The sequence below is a fragment of the Protomyctophum parallelum genome (genome assembly GCF_964188405.1).
Source record: "Protomyctophum parallelum genome assembly, chromosome: 14".
Classification (NCBI taxonomy): Eukaryota; Metazoa; Chordata; class Actinopteri; order Myctophiformes; family Myctophidae; genus Protomyctophum; species Protomyctophum parallelum.
In genome coordinates this window covers 12,132,606-12,150,977 of record NC_139709.1, presented here as the reverse complement: position 1 = coordinate 12,150,977, position 18,372 = coordinate 12,132,606, and the positions used below count along the sequence as shown (strand labels likewise).

The 18,372-nt window shown below is 42.1% G+C and overlaps 1 protein-coding gene across 1 annotated transcript; it reads right to left on the bottom strand.

The window, feature by feature from the left end:
- Positions 1 to 8,945: 8,945 nt before the first annotated feature.
- On the bottom strand, positions 8,946 to 16,506 carry LOC310871121 (uncharacterized protein; the record flags this gene model as incomplete). The annotated part of the gene is made up of 10 exons (XM_083782610.1): positions 8,946 to 9,334; positions 10,787 to 11,482; positions 11,653 to 11,773; positions 12,003 to 12,096; positions 12,210 to 12,358; positions 12,828 to 12,961; positions 13,132 to 13,252; positions 13,482 to 13,575; positions 13,689 to 13,828; positions 16,414 to 16,506. 10 exons carry the CDS (start codon positions 16,504 to 16,506, stop codon positions 8,946 to 8,948), a joined length of 2,031 nt encoding a protein of 676 aa, XP_083638736.1.
- Between the last annotated feature and the right edge of the window lie 1,866 nt (positions 16,507 to 18,372).

Sequence of the window (18,372 nt, the reverse complement as noted above, 5' to 3'; positions counted from 1 at the left end):
GTTTTAGACGTCTATTTTTAGACGTTTTTTATCCCATTTTTGACCATGGGCTATAGCCCATACTGTACGGCATACTATAGCAAGCCGTTTTTCATCATTTTTGAGGATTAAAAAAAAAAAAAAAAAAAAAAAAACGATGGGCTATAACCCATCGTTTTTTTTTTTTTTTCATTTTTTTAAAATCCTCAAAAATGATGAAAAACGGCGTGCTATAGTATGCCATACAGGCGTACAGTATGGGCTATTAGACGAGCGTCTAAAAATGGGATAAAAATGTCTAAAAACAGACGTCTAAAACACGTCTAAAAATAGACGTGTTTTAGACGTCTATTTTTAAACGTTTTTTATCCCATTTTTAACCATGGGCTATAGCCCATACTGTACGGCATACTATAGCAAGCCGTTTTTCATCATTTTTGAGGATTTGAAAAAAAAAAAAAACGATGGGCTATAACCCATCGTTTTCTTTTTTTTAAACATTTTTTTCAAATCCTCAAAAATGATGAAAAACGGCGTGCTATAGTATGCTGAACAGTATGGGCTATTAGACGAGCGTCTAAAAATGGGATAAAAATGTCTAAAAATAGACGTCTAAAACACGTCTAAAAATAGACGTGTTTTAGACGTCTATTTTTAGACGTTTTTTATCCCATTTTTGACCATGGGCTATAGCCCATACTGTACGGCATACTATAGCAAGCCGTTTTTCATCATTTTTGAGGATTTGAAAAAAAAAGAAAAAAAAAAAGAAAACGATGGGCTATAACCCATCGTTTTTTTTTTCTTTTAAATTTTTCAAATCCTCAAAAATGATGAAAAACGGCGTGCTATAGTATGCCATACAGGCGTACAGTATGGGCTATTAGACGAGCGTCTAAAAATGGGATAAAAATGTCTAAAAACAGACGTCTAAAACACGTCTAAAAATAGACGTGTTTTAGACGTCTATTTTTAAACGTTTTTTATCCCATTTTTAACCATGGGCTATAGCCCATACTGTACGGCATACTATAGCAAGCCGTTTTTCATCATTTTTGAGGATTTGAAAGAAAAAAAAAAAAAAAAAACGATGGGCTATAACCCATCGTTTTTTTTTTTCTTCATTTTTTTAAAATCCTCAAAAATGATGAAAAACGGCGTGCTATAGTATGCCATACAGGCGTACAGTATGGGCTATTAGACGAGCGTCTAAAAATGGGATAAAAATGTCTAAAAACAGACGTCTAAAACACGTCTAAAAATAGACGTGTTTTAGACGTCTATTTTTAAACGTTTTTTATCCCATTTTTAACCATGGGCTATAGCCCATACTGTACGGCAAGCCGTTTTTCATCATTTTTGAGGATTTAAAAAAAAAAAAAAACGATGGGCTATAACCCATCGTTTTCTTTTTTTTAAACATTTTTTTCAAATCCTCAAAAATGATGAAAAACGGCGTGCTATAGTATGCCGTACAGTATGGGCTATTAGACGAGCGTCTAAAAATGGGATAAAAATGTCTAAAAACAGACGTCTAAAACACGTCTAAAAATAGACGTGTTTTAGACGTCTATTTTTAAACGTTTTTTATCCCATTTTTAACCATGGGCTATAGCCCATACTGTACGGCATACTATAGCAAGCCGTTTTTCATCATTTTTGAGGATTTGAAAAAAAAAAAAACGATGGGCTATTAACCCATCGTTTTTTTTTTTTTACATTTTTTTCAAATCCTCAAAAATGATGAAAAACGGCGTGCTATAGTATGCCGTACAGTATGGGCTATTAGACGAGCGTCTAAAAATGGGATAAAAATGTCTAAAAATAGACGTCTAAAACACGTCTAAAAATAGACGTGTTTTAGACGTCTATTCTTAGACGTTTTTTATCCCATTTTTGACCATGGGCTATAGCCCATACCGTACGGCATACTATAGCACGCCGTTTTTCATCATTTTTGAGGATTTAAAAAAAATCTAAAAACGATGGGCTATATAACCCATCGTTTTTATTTTTTTAATTTTTTTCCCCAAATCCTCAAAAATGATGAAAAACGGCGTGCTATAGTATGCCGTACGGTATGGGCTATTAGACGAGCGTCTAAAAATGGGATAAAAACGTCAAAAAATTGACGTCTAAAACACGTCTAAAAATAGACGTGTTTTAGACGTCTATTTTTAGACGTTTTTTATCCCATTTTTGACCATGGGCTATAGCCCATACCGTACGGCATACTATAGCACGCCGTTTTTCATCATTTTTGAGGATTTAAAAAAAAAATCAAAAATCAAAAAACGATGGGCTATAACCCATCGTTTAAAAATAAATAAATAAATAAAATAAAATAGTATGCCGTAGCTATAGTATGCCGTACGGTATGGGCTATTAGACGAGCGTCTAAAAATGGGATAAAAACGTCTAAAAATAGACGTGTTTCAGTCGTCTATTTTTAGACTATTTTTATCCCATTTTTGACCATGGGCTATAGCCCATACCGTACGGCATACTATAGCACGCCGTTTTTCATCATTTTTGAGGATTTTAAAAAGATTCAAAAAATCAAAAAACGATGGGCTATAACCCATCATTCTTTTTTTTTTTTCTTTTTTTTCAAATCCTCAAAAATGATGAAAAACGGCGTGCTATAGTATGCCGTACGGTATGGGCTATTAGACGAGCGTCTAAAAATGGGATAAAAACGTCTAAAAATAGACGTGTTTTAGACGTCTATTTGTAGACGTTTTTTATCCCATTTTTGACCATGAGCTATAGCCCATACCGTACGGCATACTATAGCACACCGTTTTTCATCATTTTTGAGGATTTGAAAAAAATGCCCCATGGCGACGATTTGATTGGCTGAGGGCTTAAAAAGTGAAGATAGAAGGTGAGGACAGAAAAGTGAGCACGCCAATTGGCCGGAATGTGATGATGTATGATAAGAGCGCCCCTCACTTTACACAAGTGTGATTCTTACTATCGCACAGGATTAGTATTACCCCAGGACCCCAGGTATATGCGCGTGACATCATCATCAAACCCGGAAGTTATGCAGGAATGCCTACTGAGTGGCAGAAAACTACTTTCTGGCCTTGACAGACCATGCATCCAAACAGAAAAGTCCATTGCATTAAATAACATTAAACAATGTTAAACTCACTTTGCCTGTTGCTTTGCCACTCGATGTGCCATTCCCTTTAAGCATGCACATACCCCGTGCGAATCGACCATGTTGGTGATTTGGGCTGTAATAATTACAGGCAAAATTACCTACCATAATTCAGCAAACCCTGGGGTCCTGGGGTAATACTAATCCCGTGTGAATCCACATCTCAGTAATTTGGGGTAGAATTGAGTTTTTTTTCTTGTAAAGTACTGAGACATAAGCACCCTGATGTGTCTTTCTTACAGGGCTCTGTGGATTAATTTACCTACGGTAATTCCTTTGTTAAAGTTGCTCTTGAAATGAATAGGAGATCCAAGCAGGCACATTTCCTTCTTTCCATTTATTGGTCAGCAATCGGTTACAGGTTACAAGCATTCGTTCCATGGTTACAGCATAGGCCTTCGTCTAGCATAGGCCTTCGTCCCAGGCAGAGCGCCTAGGTTCCCCCTTGTCTCTCTCTGCTGTCTCTCACTCACCGTTCTAACTGATTTTCTGTCCCAGGGTGTGTTGACCCTTAAGGCTCTGTTGCCTCAGTCAACAAGTTACCACAGGTGGTCTATTTCGAAAGCATTCTTGAGTGATAAAACCCACAATGTCCACTATATAGCAGGATGAACTCACAGCTGTTGCAAAATGACTATCTTAAAGTGTCCCTAGGCTTATTTAGTGACTTGCTATCCTAGATGACCTCTTCACTCAGGCTTCCCTGCATGTGACCTCCTATAGGCCGAAGTGTTATGTGTACAATTATGACATATGTTGAGAGGCATAAGCTATCAAAATATACATCAACCCACTCTGGGTTAAAATTCTTTGCTTAGGGTTACCGCAGGTAATTCTGTCAAGCAAATGTAACAGGTATCACAAATGTGACACCTACTTGACAGATATATGTTTCCTGTAAAACAGGATAAGAATGTTAAAGAAGGGAGACAGCAAAACCGTGTAGCGTTTGTTCACCATCTCCTAGAGTTATAGTTATTCACAATAATCACAATAAACAATACAACATTTCCCTGACTACTGCTGCACTGTCCATTTAGTATTATTTACCCAGTATTTATAATACTGCATCATCATATTCAGCATTTAATACTGAACTGTATTTTACTGTCTGTCTAGACATATACTGTATCCCATATACATTCACAGTTCACATGTTCTTTGTTCATAGAACATTCCACATTATACTCAGAATTCCAACCAAAATACAATAAACATTCTCTTCATTCTGTTCCAAAATACATCAAAATACACCATTTCACATGTGTCATCTTTCTGCATTATCACTTTAAATCCGTTTTTGGACAAATACTGTAAACATGCCTCTAAGGTGCATTTTCATATAAACGTGCTAAAAGCATCATTTCAGGACTTAATACAAACAGTAACAGTATGGTGTATAGTGTAAAACCTTTTCCCCAAAACCCTTTTAACACTGTGGAATGTACACAAAATAAATAATGGAATCTATAAATCAAAACAAAGCCTAAAACTGGAGCGGTGATACTCATAACAGACAACCAACTATTGTAACATGACGGAGCATTCTCAACGTGGCCATCTTGACTCAAGTGTGTGGTCCACACTACAAACACTGGGGAAACTTCCTAAGTCCCCGTTTTACTCTTAAATGACAACAAACAATGTCCTGAGTCATCTCTAAACGTGCATAAACAAACGGTAATAATTTCTGTGGTTTAAATAAAACTGCTCACTTTTCCATTAGTCTGTTTTATTTGTTAAGTAAATTGTAACAAGCTGCAAAGATGAGAGACACACGTCCGTCTAGCTTGCCGCCATCTTGAAAGTGCAAGTCAATTATTAAGGGACCAAGAAGTCACTTATTGTTGTGTTTTTTCTTCTTCTCCTCCTCCCGCCAAAAATACCAGTTCTGGCTGAACCGTGCAGTTGTTTTTCACAAAACGTGGCAACATGGTAGAGGGCCATGCCAAACGGTGACTATGCGAAGCCCATGACCAAAAAGGGTGGCGCTATAGCGCTATAGCACTCAATTCAAAATGCAAACTTTGAATGTGCATAGCTCATGAACCGTTTGACCGTTGGCATGATACACATACTGTATGTGTGTGTCTCTAGAGACCTGCAAGCCCGTCGGGTACCGACGGGGTCACGCGCCGTTATATTAATTTTCCGATGTGAATTTCACCCAGACTGGACTTGCTTCAGCAGCGCGGCAGCATGCTCCATAGTGACGTGACAATAACACCTCCACAGTGTCCGCACACACACAAGCCACAAGGCAAGCACACTAAAATCTGGTCAAAACTATAAAGACTTTGAAACAATGTGTTTTACATTCTATCTCTCTCGCTCCGCGCCTATAAACTCTCGTCCTCTCTCTCTCCTAATTATTGTGCAGTGCAGCTGTACACACACACACACACACACACACACACACACACACACACACACACACACACACACACACACACACACACACACACACACACACACACACACACACACACACACACACACTGAGTACTAATTAAGTAGTGATGAATCTGGATCGACGGCGCTCTGTGTATACAGAAGTCAGGACAACGGTGTGGCGACCCCCTCAATGAATCAGGCAGAGAGGTTTTCTTTCAGTCTAATGTTTGTATCGCACTTCGAATCAACTTGTATCTGTCTGTCACATCGTATAGACAAAAACGTATTGCCTTTATACTATAGAAACTTAGAAAGTCAAAAAGTCCCTCCTCACATCAGGGAGGTGGGACTTAAAGTGTCCTTACTTTTCCTGACCAATCAGTGACTAGGCTATTCTGAGTGTCACTCAGACATCATGATGAGAACTGTTAACATATTTAAACATGTAACTATAAGAATGAAATTTATGTACCATATCAAATATACAGGACATTGATCAGCATATGTAATGAAATAATCAGACTGTATTCTTAGTTCTAGATGCATATTTGGCAAGGATATGTAGTTATTCATGACAGACAAACAGAGTATATATGACCCAGAGATGAGCTCTAACAGCTGACACTAACCATGGATTGCCACCAAGAGTTAAGAGTTCACACAGACCCTGTGGAGTTTAATTACACCCCTAATGTTCCTCTGTTATCTCAGGTCGCCTCGTAAATAACTCTCGAGGGATCCCGTGAGCAAGTTAACTAAGATTACCATAATTTAGTAACAGCTGTCTCTAGGCTTATGTAGTGACCCCTTCACTCAGGTTTCTCTGCGTGTGAACCATATAGGCTGAAGTATTATGTGTACAATTATGACATGTGTTAAGGCATAATATCAAAATATACAACAGTAGCCTATAGGCTACGGCTCTCCTCCTCTGACAGAATTCATCTCAGGAGATCCGCAGTCCAAAAACATTAAATACTGCGGGAGCATTATTACCACACTAAACAAAGTTGGATTTGTACATTGCAGAAACTGCAGATACATAACGTAAGTGTTCTTATTATTGTCCGTCTACTCTGGGTTTTATAATGCAGCGTGAGTCCGCGATAGCCGATCTGCAAGCTCACAACACGTTGCGCTGATTGACAGTGCACGTGCAGCAGCTACTGTATGAAATTATATTTAAGTAGGCTACTTTTTAGTGTGACGTCTGTGTGTTATTGACTTCTTGTTCCTTAATGTGGGTTTATCAGAGCGATATAGTGCAGCTGTGAGTCAGTAGCTGCTGCTGCTGATGCGTCCGTGCACCAATAGAGCGACCGTGGCGGCGGCACGCATGCTTGAAATATTAAATAAAAAAATGTCGGGCTTCCGGGCTGGGCCCGGGCCGTTTCTGGACTTTACCAACAGGCTTAGGGCCGGACGGGCCTTAACTCCACGGGCCCCGGGCCGGGCCAGAGCCTATATTTTAGGCCCGTGCAGGGCTCTATGTGTCTCCTCATGCCGAACAACTTCCGTGCTCTGACTTTTGACCTCTGACCTTTAAATCACCCTCCATTTTGAATTATATGAAAAACAGTCAACATCTATCTCCTCCCAGAATCTTTGATCGAAATGCACAAAAACGTGAACTTTGGACCCATACGGACAAAATAAATCGTAGTACATTTTTTGTGAAAAGTGAAAAAATGACGTTTTTATGAGCCAATGAAAATTCCTGTTTAAAAAAAAAAAATCTTCTTCTGCCCCTAATAGATTTATTTAAACCGACCCTGTCACAATTACTGTCTTCTTTTTCTCAAGTTCAGTGTTCCATTTCTATGGCTTATTGTTCTCGTTGCTTATTGCCTTCTTTCTTGGTCCCGCCTTATGGCCGCTTGCTGCTATATAATTAATATTACATTTGGGTCTTTAACTTGCTTACATGTGTGGTATACAATGGACCATAATTTGTCCATTCAGCTATTTAGCATTGTTCTGTAATAAATGGAACTCGACAACATTTGTATTTCAACTTCTTCACACTGAACCTTAGAACTATCCCAGTATTTTGTATTTTAATAAGAACCTTTAGATAATATACAACACATGTTTGCCAAATACTGTCCTACGAACCTGTGCATCCTACTATTTGTGAATTTAAACCAGAGGACCTCACCTGTACCTTTATAAAAACGTTTTTATACGTTTGATTGTCTTGACACAACACACTGCACTTTACTTAGCCTGTTGTGAGGCACACATGGATATTGTGATAATAACACATAATTGAATTTGCTATTAAATGCCTTGATGTCAATGGGGGTGCGTTCTAGCGTGCACGTGGGTGCACCGTACCGTGCCGTATCTGCGAGTGCGCATGGAAAATATATTGGTACCACGCCCGTTGTACGGCGTACTACGAGCATGACACCACTTGTTTTGATAGTTTGATAATGTCTCTGTAATGATATACAGTATAACACAAATAAAATATATCATGTAGCAGAGAAACATTTATTAATAAAAGGTATAACAGCAAAACATTCCCTTTACAAACAACACTTCTACTTACTTACAAAAACGTTAAATAGAACTTAAACATGTAAACTATGTGATAATGATCATTGTCAATCCAATATGGAAAAGATTATTATGTTTTAACATATACAAGATAATGATCATCAACAGAGAAACGGTTTATTTGATTCCCCAAGTTGATTTTCAGATTACGTGAATCCTCTGCTTTAGTACCTTACTTTGTATTGTTATCTTGGATTCAATTCAATGATCTTACATTTGTCTGTGTGTGATATCACGTGTCAACTCAGAATGCTTATTTGAAACAGGCATTTTATTCTTTTTTCATTTAACAGCATCTCCACTGTATGAATCCTGAAGTAAAGACCTATAGGCCTATTCCTACATGAGTCCTCATACAGTATGTGTTTGTAGTTGACCACATTGACTAAAGCCTTTACCACAATCTGTACAATTAAAGGGCTTTCCCCCTGTATGAGTCCTCATGTGTGTTTTAGATCACTACTTTGAATAAAGCCTTTATCACAAACGTTGCAAGTAAAGGGCCTTTCCCCTGTATGAGTCCTCATGTGCTTTTTTAGATGACCACTTTCACTAAAGCCATTACCACAAATGTTGCAACTAAAGAGCTTTACCCCTGTATGAATCCTCATGTGTGATTTCAGATTACCCATTTCAGCAAAGCCTTTACCACAAACTTTTCCCCTGCCACACTCTGTACAACTAAAACGTTTCTTCACCGTGTGGCTCTTCATAGGGTGAGATTGTGTTGACCATGTCAGGTCCTGGGACAGCTTGTGGCTTGAAGACAATGTTTGTTCTTCCTCATTTGTGTCTTGTGTGAATCCAGTGTGTTACCAGCCGACTGACCTTCCCTGCTTTCCTACCAGTCATCACTGTCTTCAGTGATATCAGATTCAGAACAGTGTGGAGAGAGGAGCTGCCCATCTCTGGTTGATTGTGCTGTTCCACAGTCCTCTACATCAGCTTGTGTTTTAATGTGTTCACCACTAGATGGCTGTGATGTCCCACAGTCCTCTACACCAGGTGGGGTTGTCATGTGTTGAGTTGAGGTGCTGGCTACAGCCTCTGTCTCTCCGTTTTCATCATCATCTTGACTTTTCACTGCTAGTAACATCACAGCCTCCTCTGGTAGCTCCTCCTGTTCGTGTTTAATCTGTGGAGGTTGTGGTTCCTCCTGGACCAGACTGGGGCTCCTCTCCTCATGTTCAGGAGAAACCTCCTCTTTAAACACAGACAGGGGCAGGAAGTCTAGGGGGAAATATACAATGAGAGAACACCATTAAATGTTTGAACTTTAGCTTTGATAGTTTCTATCTATAAAATAAATAGTTTTATCGATTTAGAATTATTCTGTGTTTTCGTTTCTCAAAGAAAAATAAATCATCGATATCGATGAAAAAAAAGGTATATAAACTGAAATAAAAAATGTTATCACGTATACAGTATAATTATTTAATTATTCATTTAAAATTGTCAATTGCTTTAAATTGACTTAATCTTGGACTATAGTGATATTAATACTAAATGCCTCTGTGTATATGTATATGTAATTTGTAAATTGATTAGCGGTATACTGTGGTTACTTTGTGCCACTTTTGATGCGTATGCACCGTCCCAGCATATGACGTCAGGGTATAACTGGTATAACTAGCTATCAATGATGACGTAATAAAGATGTGGATTAAAGGACCCAATGCCTTCGATGGTGACATATATGTAGATCAGTGTCGGGTTGATTAAAGGAAATGCTTCTATGTATATGCAATTTGTAAGTTGATTAGCGGTATACTGTGGTTACTTTGCGCCACTTTTGATGCGTATGCACCGTCCCAGCATTTTTGATGCGTATGCACCGTCCCAGCATATGACGTCAGGGTAACTGGTATAACTAGCTCTCAATGATGACGTAATAAAGATGTGGATTAAAGGACCCAATGCCAGAGTGTAATTGGTTTTCGATGGTGACGTAATGACGATATGTTTTAGTGTCGGGAGGATTAAAGGTAATGATCCTTTGTATACATGTATGTAATCTGGCACCACTGCCGTATCAGGCACAAGTAGTCATTACTTCATTTGCTGGGACGGTGCATACGCATCGAAAGTGCTTGGACGGGCCCAGGCCGTAGCGTAACGGTCTGGGCACCGGACTGGTAATCCAGTCGCAGTGTGCCGCGGGTTCGACTCCCGGACCCGACACGGCCTTTACTGCATGTCATCCCCCCATCTCTCTCCCATTTCCTGTCAGCCTACTGTCTGTCCCTTCAAAAATCAATAAAAGGCGTAAGCCGCAAAAAAAAAATATCTTAAAAAAAAAAGAAAGTGCTTGGACGGTGCAAACGCATCAAATATCGTCCTAGGCGAAACTAGTACTTGCGTGCCCTGCTTGTGCAAGTAAAAACAAACAAAATAATACCATTTACTGCTAACCTTATAATTTACTACCACATAAACAGAGCATATGAGAGAGAGAGAGAGAGAGAGAGAGAGAGAGAGAGAGAGAGAGAGAGAGAGAGAGGGAGAGACATACTGATATCCAGGTGGTTTTCAGGTTGCTTTTTAACACTCCAAAACATCTTCACCTTGATAAAAAATACATGTGATTGAATACAAGATTCAACTGATTTCTCCTATCAAAAGGAGACCAATATCGTAAATCCTAAAAGTAACTATCAAATGCCAAGAATGAAGGATACTTACAATACAAACCCTCCTCCGGGGGTTTCTCCATGTGGCCTTTGTACACCTTCTGGGAGGTGGCAACAACACCCTTTTTCAAGGGTGTTGTTGCCACCCTCCAGTCCCTATACCTCTGGAGGTCCGCCCGCAGCTGCGTGTTCTCCACGTTGAGCCTGTTCACCTCTGCCACGCTGGCCAAACAGAGGCGGCAGGGTTCAGGTACCTGTGGTGGTGGGGGTGTGGCAGGAATTTGGGGGGCCTGTGGTGGTGGGCTGCCAGGGACCTGTGGTGGTGGGGGTGTGGCAGGAATGGGGGGGGCCTGTGGTGGTGGGCTGCCAGGGACCTGTGGTGGTGGGGGTGTTGCAGGAATGGGGGGGGCCTGTGGTGGTGGGCTGCCAGGGACCTGTGGTGGTGGGGGTGTGGCAGGAATGGGGGGGGCCTGTGGTGGTGGGCTGCCAGGGACCTGTGGTGGTGGGGGTGTTGCAGGAATGGGGGGGGCCTGTGGTGGTGGGCTGCCAGGGACCTGTGGTGGTGGGGGTGTGGCAGGAATGGGGGGGGCCTGTGGTGGTGGGCTGCCAGGGACTTGTGGTGGTGGGGGTGTTGCAGGAATGGGGGGGGGCTGTGGTGGTGGGCTGCCAGGGACCTGTGGTGGTGGGGGTGTGGCAGGAATGGGGGGGGCCTGTGGTGGTGGAGGCCGGGCTGGACCAGCAGGATCTTCTGAAACACACATTATTAACCTATGTTAGGGCTTAGGGCATTTAATTGGGTTGTAGGATTAGGGTTATTGGGTGAAGAAATGGAAATATTTGATAGGAAATTGGGCAACCAATACCACTACAAACACAACACACAAGTATTATTATAATTGTAATGGTCATTGAACCTACCAGCATCTCTGGGCTGGTCCAGCCACGTCTTCATGGGGTAGCCCGTGGCCCTCAGCTCCCTCAGCTTCTGGAGGGAAATAACCCTCTTTGCCACTTTGAAGAGGTCCATCCTGTGTTGTCCCTGTTGAAAAGTACAGCCTTATCAATCACTGGTTATTGGGTCAGTCAAGTTCCTATCAATTTAAATTCTTTATTGACCCAATATGTGTTCCCTGGCAGGATTTGACTTCAACATGTCATGGGGACCGTAAGAAGCCAAGGGGGCGAACATCTTGCCAAAGTGATCTGAATATAAATCTTTGTTTGGGTGGTTCTAGTTGTTAAGTAGTAAGCAAAAAACATTAACTTACGGTGATGCCATGATTGTTCTCCAAGTGTTTGTACAAACTGGACACGTTTCTCTGGTCACAAATTGGACAAACATGTTTGTCCCCGTGATGATTCCTAACAAACGAAGACAAGGTAAGCCACGTTAGTGTAGAAAGTGTCTGCTTATTACACCATTACACAATAATCATATTTTCATTTAACAATGATGCTCCTGGAGTCGACTTTACCTTCCATTGGCGTAGTCCTGGATTAAAAGTCTCTCTCTATCCTCCAGGCGGTGGCGATGGACCAGGTGGGATTTTAAAAAGAAGGTCCCGTGGCAAATGGGGCAGTCTTTTTTGTTGTTGTTGTTGTTGTTTGTTCTCTTCCTTTTTTCCTAAAACAAAAGTTAATTGGGATTAGTAAAGGTACTGGCGAGGTCGTCACCACTGTGACCCCCCAAGAGCCCCCAACTGGCCCCCAGTGCTTCCCCAGACAGTGCCCCCGCAGTGTCCCCCCAGTGCCCCCCCAAGTACCACCCCTCACCCCCAGTGTCTCCCCAGTTAGGGTTAGTTAGGGTCAGTTTCAGATATTGTGCGAAAGATTTATTGGAATTTGATAGGAAATTGGTTGCCCAATGATTGTTTCACCCAATAAGCATTTTCGGAAATTGGGTGAAAAATGTATGGCATTGGTTGCCCAATTTCCTATCAAATCCAATGATTTTCTCAACCAATATGTGTCGCACAACCCTAACCCACATTTTCAAACGATTCCTCTCCCCCAGTGAAAAAAGCCTTGAGGGGAATCATGTCACTCTAATTAACATATTAAATTAACATATTTAATGGTGGGGTGCCAGGGACTTGTGGTGGTGGGGGTGTTGCAGGAATGGGGGGGGGCTGTGGTGGTGGGCTGCCAGGGACCTGTGGTGGTGGGGGTGTGGCAGGAATGGGGGGGGCCTGTGGTGGTGGAGGCCGGGCTGGACCAGCAGGATCTTCTGAAACACACATTATTAACCTATGTTAGGGCTTACGGCATTTAATTGGGTTGTAGGGTTAGGGTTATTGGGTGAAGAAATGGAAATATTTGATAGGAAATTGGGCAACCAATACCACTACAAACACAACACACAAGTATTATTATAATTGTAATGGTCATTGAACCTACCAGCATCTCTGGGCTGGTCCAGCCACGTCTTCATGGGGTAGCCCGTGGCCCTCAGCTCCCTCAGCTTCTGGAGGGAAATAACCCTCTTTGCCACTTTGAAGAGGTCCATCCTGTGTTGTCCCTGTTGAAAAGTACAGCCTTATCAATCACTGGTTATTGGGTCAGTCAAGTTCCTATCAATTTAAATTCTTTATTGACCCAATATGTGTTCCCTGGCAGGATTTGACTTCAACATGTCATGGGGACCGTAAGAAGCCAAGGGGGCGAACATCTTGCCAAAGTGATCTGAATATAAATCTTTGTTTGGGTGGTTCTAGTTGTTAAGTAGTAAGCAAAAAACATTAATTTACGGTGATGCCATGAATGTTCTCCAAGTGTTTGTCCAATCTGGACACGTTTCTCTGGTCACAAATTGGACAAACATGTTTGTCCCCGTGATGATTCCTAACAAACAAAGACAAGGTAAGCCACGTTAGTGTAGAAAGTGTCTGCTTATTACACCATTACACAATAATCATATTTTCATTTAACAATGATGCTCCTGGAGTCGACTTTACCTTCCATTGGCGTAGTCCTGGATTAAAAGTCTCTCTCTATCCTCCAGGCCGTGACGATGGACCAGGTGGGGTTTTAAAAAGAAGGTCCCGTGGCAAATGGGGCAGTCTTTTTTTTCGACTGGTGTTCTCTTCCTTTTTTCCTAAAACAAAAGTTAATTGGGATTAGTAAAGGTACTGGCGAGGTCGTCACCACTGTGACCCCCCAAGAGCCCCCAACTGGCCCCCAGTGCTTCCCCAGACAGTGCCCCCGCAGTGTCCCCCCAGTGCCCCCCCAAGTACCACCCCTCACCCCCAGTGTCCCCCCAGTTAGGGTTAGTTAGGGTCAGTTTCAGATATTGTGCGAAACAATTATTGGAATTTGATAGGAAATTGGTTGCCCAATGATTGTTTCACCCAATAAGCATTTTCGGAAATTGGGTGAAAAATTAATGGCATTGGTTGCCCAATTTCCTATCAAATCCAATGATTTTCTCAACCAATATGTGTCGCACAACCCTAATCCACATTTTCAAACGATTCCCCTCCCCCAGTGAAAAAAGCCTTGAGGGGAATCATGTCACATCTAAAAAAATGCACTAAAAGGTCACTAAATGGTCCACTTGCTGCCCTGAGCTGGCACACTATACACTCTGTCTTTCTTTGTATGTGTCTTTGTATGTTTAGTTTACTACCATTTTAAGAGGGGACTACAAGATGTAAATTAGCTTTTGGCTAACTCAGTGAAAACTGAAATGTAGTTAGTATTGCTAGTACTCACAGCCATTTGGATGAAAAACTCCTGGGATTAGGGTTACTGCTTCTGTTTGCTTCTGTGTGCTTGGTTTGTTTCTGCTTCTTGTCTTGTCAGGGGTATGTCTTGTCCTTTGTGTCTGCTTGCTTCCTCTTGTCTCACCAACTGGAAGAAAATGGTGGCATTCTGGCTGCTTAAATACCCTAACCACAGGTGTACCCAATCAGTCATGACGAGTCAGGGGAACGTCCTCATTTTATAATTTATGATAGCCAATTAAGAGAAGCGTAAGTCTGTGTGCGCGGATACACACATGGGCATGTTCGGCTCGTCGCGCTGAGTCGGGAAATGATCTCGGTTTTGTCAGAGCTTGATTCCTGACTCATTTAGAAAAAGGTTAGGGTGTTAACTGTTAATTGGGTGAAAAGTAAATGAAGATTGATAGGAAACTGGCCCCGGCCCCGGCCCCATTTTGAATCCAGCCTAGATTTTGGGGACTTGAAACATTTTGAGTGACATCTCGTGAACCGTACATGCTATGATTATAATGCAGATGTCTGCGCGTGCAGAAGACAATGCTGAAAAGAATGGATTATGTTTGAACTAGTGCTGTCAGGCGATTACATTTTTTATCGCGATTAATCGCATGATTTGTGTAGTTAATCGCGCGATTAATCGCAATTAATCGCGAACTTTTTTTGCTCTAAATTAAATGATGAACTGAAAGAAAACGCTGTATTGTAGAGATGCTCCGATCAGGTTTGACAACATTAATGTTACTTTTTTTATTTACCTTTTTTCCACATGACGTATGAAAAGACAAGTGCAATATGCATTATTTTATGGCTTGCCCATTTTCTCTATAATAATAAATATTCTGTGAAATTAGCACATTCAACACAAACAACTGTTTCCATAAAACAAACTAACATAGGCTACTTCTCTATAAGCAGAATCATGAATAGGCCTATTTAATTTATACAAAAGGAGAAGAGAGAGCAATGTGTTTGTGGCTCAAACTGTGTCTAATATTGTTTTAGAGCAGTGGTTCTCAAACATTTTCATGCCAAGGACCCCCAATATTTTTTCAATCTACAAAAATAATCCCAAAATCGCTTATAAATTAAATTAAATGAAATTACTTACTAATCGCTTATTTGGCAACACTGGCCAGAAACGACCAGTGTTGCTTCTTTTTGTCTTATTTTGTATATGTATTTAGACCTAGGTGGCTTGTTTCTGCCATAGAGTTATACTGGCAACACCTCTGTCTTCTAGCTAGCTGCTGCTGCTGCTGCTGCTCCGTCTCGTCTCTGTGTGTGTACTGTCAGTCCCTGCTCCGTGACTGGGAGATGGGACTGTCGATAGTCTGGAATAGAACTTTCTGTTACAGTTAAATCAATATAAAAGTACCACACAACAGAAAAGTATCGCAACTGTGACGGTGTGACCGCAAGTTAGAAACGTGTGTGGCTATAACGAGGCACAGCTGTTTACAATGCGATGCTAAATTAACAGCGGGGGTTTTGCTTTGGGTCTGGATGGATGAATTCAATTGCACAGGTTTCTCAAGCTTTTTTGGACTGGAACGTACACGAGCAAAACCTTTGTGAAATGTAAATGGAAGGCTGTTACTCCACTTTAAACATCCTAACAAGGGGTCTGGGAAGGGAGTGCATTGCAGGAACCAGTATTCCTCAATATCCCGCCTGCCAATCGCTGTGTTTTTTTTTGTTGCGTTAATGCGATAAAAAACTTAGTGCCGTTAATAAGTGTTGCGTTAATGCATTAATAACGCGTTAACTTTGACAGCATTAGTTTGAACACCTGCATCACCCCGTGAGCGGACTTATGGGTGGTCCAAAGTTAGGGTTACAACACTAAAATGGGTCCAGTATGTAGTTCAGACAAGTCTTTGGTCCGAAAATGACTTGCTTTCTCATCTCCTATTCTAAACCTAACCGCGAGCACAGGGCAGCACACCTAAACCCTAACCGGCAGGCGGTGGTCCGACATTGGGATCAATGTCGGGCTAATGCCCGGTGGTAAAAGGGTGCGCTCCCCCACTAAAATGGCTGACATCTCCATGATACTTGAATCAGAATCAGAAGACTTTATTGCCATGACATGTAAACATGTTAGGAATTTGGTTTGGTGGGACAGCAGAGTGCAGTTACAACATTAGGTGTTGTGCAAAACAGGACAAGACAGTGCAAAGAATAGTAAATAAATATAAAGTGCAGAGAGTTCAGTGATCAGTTCAGAGCACAAGTCAATCCATTCCAATCTGAGTGGGGGTGGAGGGAGGGTAAAGGGAGGTCAGGGGCACCAGCAGTGCTGTTAGGAAAAAGCTGTTCGAATGTCGGGCCTTCATAGTCTTTAGGGACCGCAACCTCCTGCCTGAGGGAAGCGGGGCAAAAAGACTGTGGCCTGGGTGTGCAGGGTCAGCCATGATCTTCCTGGCTCTCCTCAAGGCTCTACTCCTAAACAGGGCCTCAAGGAGGGGGGGGGGGGGGGGGGGCAAAGGGCAGCCAATCACCCTCTCTGCTGCTTGTATGACCCGCTGCAGCTTTGGGCCTCCAAAGACAACCTGGTTGGGTCTGTTTTTCGGACCAAACGTACCCAGGGCTGTAATCTCTGCTGTGTTCTGAGCACTGGACCCTGAGCCCTACGAAAACGGCCTCAGCACTCCAGAGTTAGGTACCATGCATGTCAATGCAAACAATAAACTATCAAAAAGAATGAATAAAAGGCCCAATAAGTGGAACACCCTAAACAGCCCCTTACCCTACCATTCCCCTCCCCTGATGAAAATTCCTTGAGGGGGATCTGACACAGATATTCACTGGATGCCTGGGAGCAAGCTGGGGATCTAGTTAGGGATTGACCCAATCACCAAACAACATATAACGCTAACCCTTTTTTTAAACCATTCGAGATAGAATCAATCTCTGCTCAACAACCTTTATACACTTGTTTGCTGAAGGCCAGGGGACGTGCCCTTCGACGGATGGGCCACTTGGACCCTCGCCCCACGAGTTCTGAGCTTGTAGACAGTAGAAGGCCGTAATCAAAGCCTTGGTTAGGGGTGGAGCATGCTCTTTCGAAACCACGCGACAGCCGTGCACAGCCCTGGCTCGAGGCCAGTACCGACGGATCGGGCTCGGCTTCACGATTCAGAAAACGTCCTGTTTGTCTTTGTTCCAATTACCTATCGATCTCCATGATAATCACGCCCAAAAGACCCCTAAAACACTAACACGTCTTTGTGCTTGCTCTTTTGAAACCACGCGACAGCCGTGCACAGCACCGGCTCGAGGCAGGTACCGATGGATTGGGCTCGGCTTCACGGTTCAGAAAACGTCCTGTCTGTGCGAAAAGGACCCCCCAAGCACACGGACTTACAGTTCTCTTAATTGGCTAGTTAATTGGTTAGTTTTCAACGCGCGATAGGTCCGTCAGCCAAGTAATTCACATGGGCGCGTTCAGCTGTCCGAGATCTACGCTCCGATAGGTCCGCCATTCTCGTGCGACACCCGTAGCAAGAGTTTTCTAACTCTGACCTGTAATCCACAAGCCTTATAGCCATGGTAAACCCTACAGTGTATTGGATGGTGAAATGCTAATCCTAAATTTGAGAACCACACATCCGTGCGCGGGGAGACACATATTGGCGTATTCGTCTCATCGATAGCTATGCGTGGATGCAAGGCACGCCCATTTTCGGGAGGAGCTATCGCGCGTCAAAGTCTAAACATAATTTTCTGAACCACATGACCGTGTGTGGAGAACCACATACCAGATTGTTTGTCCTGACAAGCTATATAACATACTAAAAGATGGGGCCCTAATATCCAATGCTTTTTTACTTAGAAGCCTTAAAGAGGCTAGACAAATCACGAAACATTTTTTTTCAACTGGTGTGGGGGGTCATTGGTTAGGGGGTTAGGGATA